This window comes from Phaenicophaeus curvirostris, chromosome 1 (genome assembly GCF_032191515.1).
Source record: "Phaenicophaeus curvirostris isolate KB17595 chromosome 1, BPBGC_Pcur_1.0, whole genome shotgun sequence".
Taxonomy (NCBI): domain Eukaryota; kingdom Metazoa; phylum Chordata; class Aves; order Cuculiformes; family Cuculidae; genus Phaenicophaeus; species Phaenicophaeus curvirostris.
The window spans coordinates 53,274,876-53,286,323 of record NC_091392.1 but is presented as its reverse complement, the minus strand read 5'-3'; the positions used below and the strand labels follow the sequence as shown (position 1 = coordinate 53,286,323).

General features: G+C 34.9%; 1 protein-coding gene across 1 annotated transcript in view; it reads right to left on the bottom strand.

Moving 5' to 3' along the window:
* Positions 1 to 368: 368 nt before the first annotated feature.
* The window catches only part of TMTC2 (transmembrane O-mannosyltransferase targeting cadherins 2), a 247,617-nt gene continuing 236,537 nt past the window's right edge, over positions 369 to 11,448 (bottom strand). Inside the window, exon 12 of the mRNA XM_069858349.1 lies at positions 369 to 1,589. Within this exon, the coding sequence (XP_069714450.1) occupies positions 1,410 to 1,589 (180 nt within the window). The 3' untranslated portion in view covers positions 369 to 1,409. The remainder of the gene's footprint in view (positions 1,590 to 11,448) is intronic.

The window sequence follows — 11,448 nt, the reverse complement described above, 5'->3', positions numbered from 1 at the left end:
GATCATTAAATGAAATAGAAAATTTTCTTACAAGCAATACTTATTCCAAAGGAAAAAAGCAGTTAGCAAATGGCCTGGAAAAAAACTGACTAAAGCTTCAATACACTGCAATTTAAAATAAATTATTTTTACATTTAAAAACTGAAAACTAAAACAGCAACTCAGCCAAATCATTATGAAATAGAAATAAATTGAACCTCATCAAAAGCGTATTTAGACATCCGATAGCTCTGCTGCTGGCACACATATCAGAATACAAACCGAATGCTAATATTTGGTTAGAATCTGAACAGGTAATATTTTTTTTTAAAACGCCCCAGCTGTGAAAACTAACTGGCAACCACCTTTGCAGATTTCTCTTGATCTGCACTGTTTTAAGCGTGAACTAATCCAGTCCCCTTAGTTATTTGCTAGCCTCACCAATGCGTAACATTCCCTTTTCTATGAGTTGGTCATGGAGTCTCATTTGTAAGACATCCATAATCTCACTCAGCTAACTTATTGCAAAAATACTGTATGCAGAGTCCAGTTTAAAGTTGGTATGATCTGACAGCAATGTAAAGAGTATCAGACACAATGTTCTATATTACAAATATTTTTTTTCTTAAGATAACAGTCTGATCACACCTATTTGATATCAGGGCAAACATCAGTCTTGTATTGCTAGATCACACCTCTGAGCTTTGGGGTATTTTTTTACCACTGCGTACACATCTGATGCAGAATACAGGCAGCTCCTCGCTCATTCTGTCTAGCTCACAGCCATTCCACTGGGTATCTCAAGAAAAATTCATTAAAACTTAACAAGTTGAAATAATATAAGATTTGGAATTGTAAACAATTTTGAATACTGTCATCTAATTACAAATGACAGGTTTGAAAAAAATTGGCCATCTAAGCTGTGAAATTGGTAAGCAAGTGGTCTTAAGGTGAGATTCAGCAGCATTAAGACAAATGGCAAACATGCTGGATTTAGTATATGTTTTAATGAGTTACATTATCAGCAAAATACTTGAGCCTATTATTTTCACTTTTACTGTCATTTGGCTTAGTGTATACTGTACAATTTTTCCTTAGTATTTCTACGACAGTATACATTTTAAATACCCACCCAGAAGTGAGCAATACAGGATTTGCAATGATTTATCAAATATGCCAAACATCATCTCTCAAGTGCTAAATATTTTTGTGGGGTAGCAAGTCCTTCATTAATATCTCAAAGTCTTCATTTAGCTATTTATCTAGCAAAAATCATATGCCAAAAAAAGCAGAAGAGCTTCTTGTAGCAGCACTTAAGACCTCTGATCCTTGCAGTCAAGTCCAATGAGTTCTCTGACCACGCAAATGTGTGGAAGTTCTAGTTCATGATTTTAATGAATGTAAGAAAAAAAAGTTCAGAGTTTTCATCATCATGTTTTGGATGTCTTCAAACCTTGTTTCTCCATGATATTCCACAATTTGCGAAGATTGGATTGAGTAATGACATCATCAGGTTTAAGTTGAAGAGCAAGGAGGTAGTTTTCTTCAGCCTCTTTCAGTTTACCATTCAGATGGAGAATGGCTCCAAGATTCATCAGGGCAGCTGGATACTGGTATTAAAAAAGGAAGGAGAAATATTAGGAATATTTTCAATTTTTCTTTTCAGCCATTCTTCTTCCACTTAAACAAATTGTTCCCTTATGTTTGCAGACTCTTTATGGAAGCAATTTAAACAGATAGAGATAACAAAAAAGTTTTGAACATCTGCTGTACACTTTGTGCTTTGAATAGGGCAAGCTCTGGTGTCTATGGACATGGACTTCTCTCTTTAATGAGAAAACACAGAACTCGTAAAACTTCACATGTGGTAATGTTGGCATAGCACAGTTTCCAAGAGAAAATTAAAGTAATGCAAGAGTTATTAAAGACAGTAATTTAATTTTAATTCAACTCATTGCACTAAAGAGTTCAGAATCATTGGGAATATTTAACACACTGGAACTCATCCTTTTATTCTCTTTGTCTTAATTATAACTATTAGAAAATACAATCTTCTCAGATTCTAAGAATGTTCAGGGGTGCTAGGATATCCATTTAGATTCAGGCTGTGGCAATTATTTCTTAATGAACTATTGAATACGATTAACAACAGTGGAAACACATGCTATTTTAATAACAAAGATGTGAAAATTTCATAACAAAACCATTAAGAAGCTTCTTATGTTACTAACAATTTTTCCATCTTTACCTAAGACAAAATGTTTCTTGTTTTTATTTTTCATGTGTAGATTATTCCGTTATGAAATAAGTTGTTCAAGATAATTAAAAACACCTGGTTACTGGAGTTAAATATTACATGGGCAGAAAATTAGATTTTTGAAGCTAAAGAGAACCATCTAACACCTTTTTGCAAGTACCTAAGGCATGATTGTACAATGTTAAAGGCATTTGTCAAATCTGTACCTTGTATTTCAAAGAAAAAGGGAATAAACTGCTAACGTTCACTATGGTTCTCCCTCTCAGATCACTATAATTTTCAATGAGCTTAAGGAAAACCCACTTTTGAAGTCACATAGTTTGGCCTCAGAGGATAAGTGTTTCAAGACACCACTCCATCAGCATTCTGATCAAAATGCAATACTCAAAATATGCTATCACATGGAAGATCACCTTCAGATGGGGTGCTGGTATGCTTTAGAGGCCCTTCAGTGACAACAGCTTCAGGAAAATACGGTAGGTAGAAGTGACACGAGAAGTAGTTACTATTACAAAAAGTGAAATATTTTGATTTAAGCCAAAGTAGTAGAGTGAAGCTTCACCTAAGCAATTGTTTGTTTTTGAAAGTTACACAGGATGCCTCTCTGATAGCATGTTTTCTTTGAGCCAGTTTCTTTCCCAGACACTGTTCATCCTTTGAAAATTATAACATTTTGTGTGAAGTATAATATGTGCTGAACAGATGTCTCTTCCTCTGTAATCACCTCTGTTTGGAGTTTTCATCTTATCTCAATGGCAAGGTCAAGCAGAGAGCTGGAGCCAGCTCCAAATTAGTAGGATTTTTGACTTTTCTGAAATTTCAGAACCTTAAAATTAGACTTTGAGAATTAACAGGATATGTATAAGATTTCTGGGAAAATTTATCCATAAACATGTAAGTGTGTATGTATATCGATACACATATATATATATGTATTTTCTGTAACCAGCTCTTGTCTCTTTGCACACGATTGATAGAGATCACTCCTGCGTGTTACCCAGGCCTGATAAAGGATGCTTGATTTCTCAAACTTCAAAATGAGTCTTGGAGACTTTTATTAGCTAGCATTTTTGGTATCAGAATAATAAAATATGCACTAGAGTTGGTCTCCCAGACCCATGTGGTAATAGGAAATCAATAGGATGGGGAAGACTTACCTATGTTCCAAACCTCTACCAAGTTAAATTCATTATTCTTATGCTTCTGAATCAAGCTTCAAAGCACTACCCCCCTCCCAGCTCCCTTAATTTTTGTGGTGGAAATGTTGTTCAGGAAATTCTCTAATTTTATATCTTATAAATATTTCATATTTTTTCAGATATTATCCTGCTTCTTTTCACGTATTAACATACGCGTCAAAAAAACTCACAAAGAACGCTGATACATAAAATTTTCAGAACAACTGGCTTCCAGAGTTTCAAAATTAAGCAAAACAAAATGAGTTCAGCCCTCCCTGTTGTAAACATCATCATGCTAATGAGGCCGAATCTGAAGATGTTATTTTTAGATTTAATTTTTCTAGCTTTACTCTGACAGATTATTTCCCCCACCTCAAGTCAGTTACTTCGTTCTACTAAAAATCAAAACAAACAAACAAAACCAGCTGGATTTTATAAAGTTTTCCCAGTTGAATACTCTCCAAAATTTCCTCCTTAGTCAAATTCTGTACAGAGAAGGAAAACTAAGCCCCTGAAATAGAACCTTTGCTATGGACAACACATAGCAGCAGCCATATTATCATAGCTCAACCTTTGCAGTGCAAGCCTTGCATGTTATTTTATAATGGACTAATAACACTCTTTAATTACAGATGTTCTGGGTACTAATTGAAGTGATGCAACTGAAGAATGGTCAGAAAACAGCTCCAGTACATATGGATAGCTATCTAAATATCCATATATTTTATTTATCCATTTATTTTTAGATTTAAGATTGATTGAGATAATTTTCTCAAAATGTAAGTAGGATAGCCCATTCACACTATTTATGCTCCTTCTTTTTCTAGTGAGAGGTTATGAATCAAACAGCTTTTTTTCCAATAGCACAATTACATACACAGTCTTCTCACTTGAAATGTAACTATGTGTATGCATCTAGACAAAGCTTACAATGGATAAGGATTAAAGAAACCTTAAACCTAGAGAAAACACGCATTAAATAAGACACACATTAAAATGTACTCAGGGCTAATTCTACAGCACTCACAAACTTATTGTGTGGGAAGTAACACATGGCTCATATGGCTTCCAGAATTCCTCTCAATTTCCTTCACACTCTCCTGAAAATATGGTATGTGTATGGTATTAATCAAGTACTCTACAGAAAATCATATATATAAGACTATACGCCTAAGAAAACTCTTCTGCCATCATGTATTTAATTTGATATATCACTTCACTAGAGGAAGCAACAAAAACATCTTGAAAAGGAACAAACTGCATGCCTTTTAAGTGAAATGAAATTTTCCAGCTTCTACTCATCATGCCTAATTTCCCAGAGACCCAACAAATTTTAAACCACCAATGCTCTAAACAAATGCATCCATGGAAAACGTGAACTAATAATTCATTTCAGGTACTGCAGAAAGTTTATTCTAATTCCTTCATGTTTTAAATGAGGAAGCATATAGGGTTTCAGAGAGCCTTCTCCATGACTTTCTATGGTATCAGACACCCCAATATCTACGGTTTATTGCAACAGTCACAAAAATTTTGGGTGACTGCAAGATTCTACATCAGAGCCATTGCTCTCTGACAGCTATAAGTGACAGTCTAAGGACAAGAAAGCAAGAAACATTTGCTATAGTTTTTCTTCACATATATTGTCTTTTATTAAAGACAGCTGATAAAACTTTTCAGTATGATAGCAAAGGCAGTCAGCAGCTACCAGTGCAATAACATGGGACTTGTAGTGCTGTATAACAAATGACACCACCTACTACTTCAGAGACTTAAAAGAAGAAACAGGCCTGCCTTCATTTCCTTTTGGAGACAGATGCTTTACATCAGAAAAAGCTTACTGACATTTCTATCAGGGTTATAAATGCTGTCTTTTATAGTCTATTGGGAATTTTCCCCTTTATTAGCATTTTTATTGTGGTGTGCTTGTTTCCTTAGTTGCTTTTTTTTTTTTTAGAGGGGTAGGGGGATGTACTCCTGGAGAGGAGGGGAGAGGAATGACAAAGTAGTCAATGAATAACAAAAAAAGCAGAAGTCATACATATAGATGCCTGAGGTGTTTTTGGTTTACATTGATGACAATTCTTTAAAAATTTCTCTGTATTACCAAAAATAAAAGAAGAGCCTTAGGGCATGAAAAAATACTAATGCAAAATGAAGTACTCTCTAAAACTAGAGAACTATGGAATCAAAATAGTTCAAAATACTTCTGAGCAGTATTTCAGGATTAGACTAATGTAACCAAGAACAATAGCAGACCCACAAATAGAACCAATCTTAATGACACAGAAGTTGAACTATTTCTTTGTTCATCTCTGGCTCCACATATAGGGTATGTCATATCAGAAGAACAGTCCCAAACAGAAGAAGACAAATTTATCCCTATATATGCCTAAGAAGTTTTGAAGAGAGAAACAAATACAGAACAATTAACCTAGCTCAAAACCACCTTCTGCATGCTAGACAAGTAGGAATAAACAACAGCCCAAGCACAAGCAATTGTTCTTCCCAAAGTCTGGCTTACAGATGACCTTCTCTGCTCAACACTACAGAGGCCAGTGCAGCAGATTCTGAGATGAAAGTGCATTTTTTTTTGCTGCTGTGGAAATCACGCCAATTTTTACTCCAGTAGAATCACAAGTGCAAGCTACTTCTCTCTTAGCCATTTTAAAAGGTCACTGAAAAGATGTTGCCAATAATCATTTTGATCTTAATGAATTACTGCAGTGCGTGATCTTGGAGATGTTTCAAAACAACCCCAGCACCATTTAATGAATACTGTAATCAGGTGGCCACCTCATCAGAAACATAGAGGCCAAGTGTTTTGTTTAAAAACAGGGCAATTAAGGACACTTGTTCTTTTAAGAGTTCCTTTTGAGTTAAGTCCATACTTAAAGGACACAAAATGTCATTCACATTTCACCCCAGCACTTCTAGTTAAACGCAGGTGAAAAATTCAGATATTTCTCTTCACTAAGGATGCATAGGAGGTACAATGATTGAGTAGTGAAGAAGCAGAATATTAGTTGGAGAATGGCTCACTAAGCCTGTGAGCAAAGCGTGGTGGAATGCTTTATCTTATCAGTGACCATGGGATAATGTGCTGTCATGACTTTTTAATCCTACAGTGACGGCAAGAATTTCCACTTGAACTTTTACTACTGATGTTATTACTGAAGCACAGCATTGTATTTTCTAAAGCAATCAAAATATCAACAGTTCCTTTTTTATCACTAAAGATAACCGGACAACAGTATCATTTCAGGAGTGGCACTTGTTTATGACAGACCTCACAACTTTTGACTAAAACCATGACCTAGGAGTTGGCTCAAGACGTAAGCTTACTAGTTTAAAGCATGGGGGGTGGGTGGAGAAGGTAAAAGGTGAGATAGGGAAGGGGCATGCAGCAAGATGGTTGTTGTCAACTGGATCTTACTCTCCGATACAACACATTGATAAAACTGTACATTCAGCAGTGATGCACGAAAGTAGACTTCTCTGTAGGAGTGACCTAGTGTTGCCAGATAAGGCAAGTGCCAGTTATTCCTTCCAGAGCCTCATGCTTCTACCTGATTCTCTATGCTACAAGGCTTCTCAAGGACTGCAGCTTGCATATGCTATGTCTGGTGCTTTGTTCCAAACAGCACATAAATCACAACTAAGACACTGATCTCCAGTAAGCTGGCTAAGATGACACGACTAAATCGTCTAGGAACAGATAACTTGGTGCAAAAAGCATTCTGGAACAAGATGACAGGATGTGCAGCAAAATGTTATGGATCAGAGAGAATAAAAAGGCATAAAATTCAGAGTCAAGAGGGATTTCCTGTGTCATCAGCCCAGACAGTAAAACATTCAGTGTTGCTGGAAAATTAAAAAAATTAGCATCTTTGCAAACACTTAAAATGGAAGAAATCTCTGCAACTTTTCCTCTATGAGAATTAAGTACATTATTTAAATTGCAAGTCTGCTCATGAACAATATTTGTTAAGTATGCTTTTGTGTCAACAACAGCTTTCACCTTAAATAGTGAAGAGGGGATACAAACAGAAAAACATTCTCCCCATAAGTACTAATTTGAATAAACACTCCAAAGAACACAGTTTCCACAGCTGAATTAGTCAGAAATGGACTTGAACATCTCTGTTGGAGCCTGCATCGCAATCTAAATTACCTTAACACCGATGAATATACATAGCCATATACATCTAATTAACAAGCTTAGGGTATAGAGGGGAGTGAATCCTTGGATTCAGTCATCATGTTTAAGACAACTACATTGTAAATGCTGATAGAGGATTACCTTAGTTGTTATCTTCTAACATGTCATTAAACAGAAAAAGGACTCATTTATCGATCTACTCATACTTTATTCACCAAAGTAACAAATTATTAATCTCCAGGAAAAATTAACACTCTCCAGATAAAAAGAAAAAAAGGACATCAAAAAAGAAAACAAATAAAAATAAAGTAGATAAAGGGAAAAATAAGTTTCTGTTGAATACTATTCATGTAATAGCCTTGGGTTAGGATAATATATTGAGTTAACATATCAAGTTAATAAGGCAGAAGAACAGCATGCCTTAATATCTGGTCACCTTAACAACTGATGATACTACATAAATGTTAGGTCATGTACATATAAAAAATAATTTTTTCCCCTTATTTTATATTTGGACATTCTCATTTGGACATTCAAAGTACATGACAATTTAACCTGCCTGGTGAAAGAATAGACATGGAAATTGTAAACATCTAATTGCAAACTACAGCATACGTGCACATCTAAAACCAGAAATGAAAATGTGAAGGAAGGGGGTTTGACCACTTTTTTGTATTTATGGCTGGCAAATGTGGGAGTTTTCATGCACAAGCACACTGTGAAATTATTCACTTTGCTTGCAGATTTAGACATTGGCATCATTAAGGAAAACCACAGCTGTGAGTCAGGGAAGAGTTCTAGACTTGGCATGGGAAGGAAGCAGCAAGCAGTTTACTTTGTTTCTCAAATTATCACATCAATCGGGGACGTTTTAGCATCAACATCCTCCAGCCAGTGGAGATTTGTTTTCCTCAACTTCTTTTCCATCATAACTTTCAGAGACTGCTCAGAGTTTTGAAAACATATTACCCAAAACTAAACAAGCATATATAGATGTTACATCTTGCTGCTACAAAGCTATCTGCCATTTACCTTTATATAAAGTCAGAGTATACTGTTTTATATAACATCAGCTAACAAAAGCTTGTGTTACAGATGGCAAAGGCTGCAAATCATAACATCTGAAAAACTCCCACAGAAATGTACTTACATTTGTAACTTCTGTGTATCTACATTTTTTCCCCCAATAGCCATGCATCAATTGCTTTGATTTATGCTTAAAAAACTTCTAGTAATCACTCTCAGTTTATATAGAAAGCATGATGGACATTTTTAGATAACATACTTGGATTCCCATAATAAAAGCTAAACAGCAACATACGTTATGAGTATTTAATATTGTAGCTGTAATAAAAAAAAAACAACATTTTTGAGGCCTCAAAATGTTTCTAATTAAATTCTTAGCTTTCTAGTTCAAATGTTTTCATCAGCATAGGACATGATAATCTTACCCAATTTTCCTAGCACTTTAGGATTTCATTTCAAGAAACCTTCAAATCATTTAATTTTTGTTTATAAAAATCCATCTGTGCTCTGATGTCTGCAATCTGAGAATTTTAATACATAGCTATGATTATAGTATAAAATATTTAATAACTTCTTTACCATATCTGACACAAATACACTGTGTGCTAATTAGGAAGTCTCTATTCCTAGCGAGAAACTCTCTGAACATCAATGTCATCTGCACTACCACACTAACAAACAAAAGCAGCTTAAAATCTTTCAGTAATAGCTTTTTGTCCTTCTAAGAAAAATAAAGGTGGATGTACGTTCTCTAATCCTTGGAAATCAGAAAAATAGATGGCTTTGTGTTACTGCCTAGAGATAAATTCCACTTTTGATTTAAAAGAAATATGAAGTGTTAAAAGAAAAATGAATATAATCTACCCAACAGAACATGTGCAGGGCTGATTAAAATAGCTGTCCATATTAACACAATCAAAATCAGCTGATCTTCGGAGAACACTCTAATTTACAGATCATCTGAGGTTATGAACACAATCATACTCACAGTATATACTACTAGCATCAAAAAAAGCTTATTGTTTTCAATTCAATAAAATGTCATCGCAAAATAAAAATGACTGCTGAGAATGAATGCATCATCTGTCTATTTTTGACCAGATACTGATCAAATACATCAGCACCCAGAGAAAGCTGTGTAACTGTTCAAGATACCACTCATAGGCATATGAAGTACTGCAATAGAGCTTCTATTTTTAAGCAGAATAGCCAACTACTGAAATTTCAGAAAAGTGTTCATTTCTGACCTTGAAAATTTAGTTAAGTTCTAATTAAGGAAATCTCAAAATTACAAGATTTCCAGTATTTTGACTCAAGATGTTTAGTTGAGTGTTAAGTGTTAAGGCTTTGCACGTTTGGCTGACAAATGTAGGCAGCTCAGTTAAATGCCTCAGAACTAGATTAATGTTAATATTTCTATATATTTTCCGAAACTGCTTAGGTATCAGCAGTTATAAGGTACAGCTTTCAGGCACACTGCATAAAGCATTATGGAACTTGACATCCTTTATCTGAGCACAACAAATGAGAATCTGATTAATTTGTTCAAGGCTTACATCATGCATAGTCACTATTAAAACAGCCAACAGAAGAAGTGTGATATTAAAGCATTAAAGAAACATTACAGAAAAAAAAGAAGACTAGGAAAGACATGTAGACAAGGCACTTAGGGACATGGTTTAGTGGTGCCCTTTGCAGTGTTAGGTTTACTGGTGGATTCAATGATCTTAAAGGTCTTTTCCAACCCAAATGATTCTATGATTCTACCATTATTAGGCATTGTAAGATCTTTAGGATTACTTTTACCCTTCATTCCACCATTTCAAAGACACAGTGGCTTTTGGCTAACTTTCCTTAGACAACAAATTCAATAATTATTCCTCTATTGGCAATAATTTCACTGGCAAGAAAGTACAATTAATATCTATCACACAAAGTGATACAATTTCCGTAACACCAGTGTTTATCAACAGTGTCTGAAGGTACTTTCAAATCACAACTTCAGCATGTGATAATGTCAACAAGGCAATTTTGCAATGAACTTTGAAAATAAATAACAAAGCTCTTAAGATGATGCATTGTTCAAGGATCTACATTTTTGTTACATAGTAGACACAACTGAAACATTTGGAAAAAACCTTTTTCATGAATATTTTCTTTCCTGAAATTCCTGCATGGAAAACTTTAAAGTATTTACATATCAATCTTTTTCCTTCCCCTTTGTCCTTTTTCATCTGGCTCCCATCACTTTCATGCCTGTCGCACAGTGCAAAAAAGCTATGCCCACACTCTTTCTTGACTTTGGTTTTACCTACAAAATTATGAGAGCAAGTGAGAAGAGAGGTATATAACTATTAGTCCTTTTCAAAACACTGAATTACAGCACTCCATGTAACTCATAAGAATTTATGCCTTACTTTTTGGCAGCAAGGAACCTGTGCGTGTTCTCTATATAGCATTAGCAAATCTACAGCACATATTAGAATTATTAACTTCCAGGGTAAGAGCAAGGAATTAATACTGATTCTTGTAGCTTAAAGTTGTAGTTTCTAAAATCTGGTCTTTTTCTCACTGACAGTAAGAGCACTGGGCACTAATTGCTCACTGGGCTTTTACAAGGTTGTGACTTGTGAAAAAATAAAATCACTTTCTGCTAGGACAGTCTTATTTGCCACATCCAATCATTGATACATATGTTTACAGTCTTTTATAAGTAATTAATATAAACAAGAGCAAGACATGTTCAGTGGTAAATCTATGCGTCCTAATCTGATAGGCTGCATTTGATACTGTATGTGCTGATAATTGCTGATTATCGAACAGGAGCTCTCTGTATTCTCCAAACT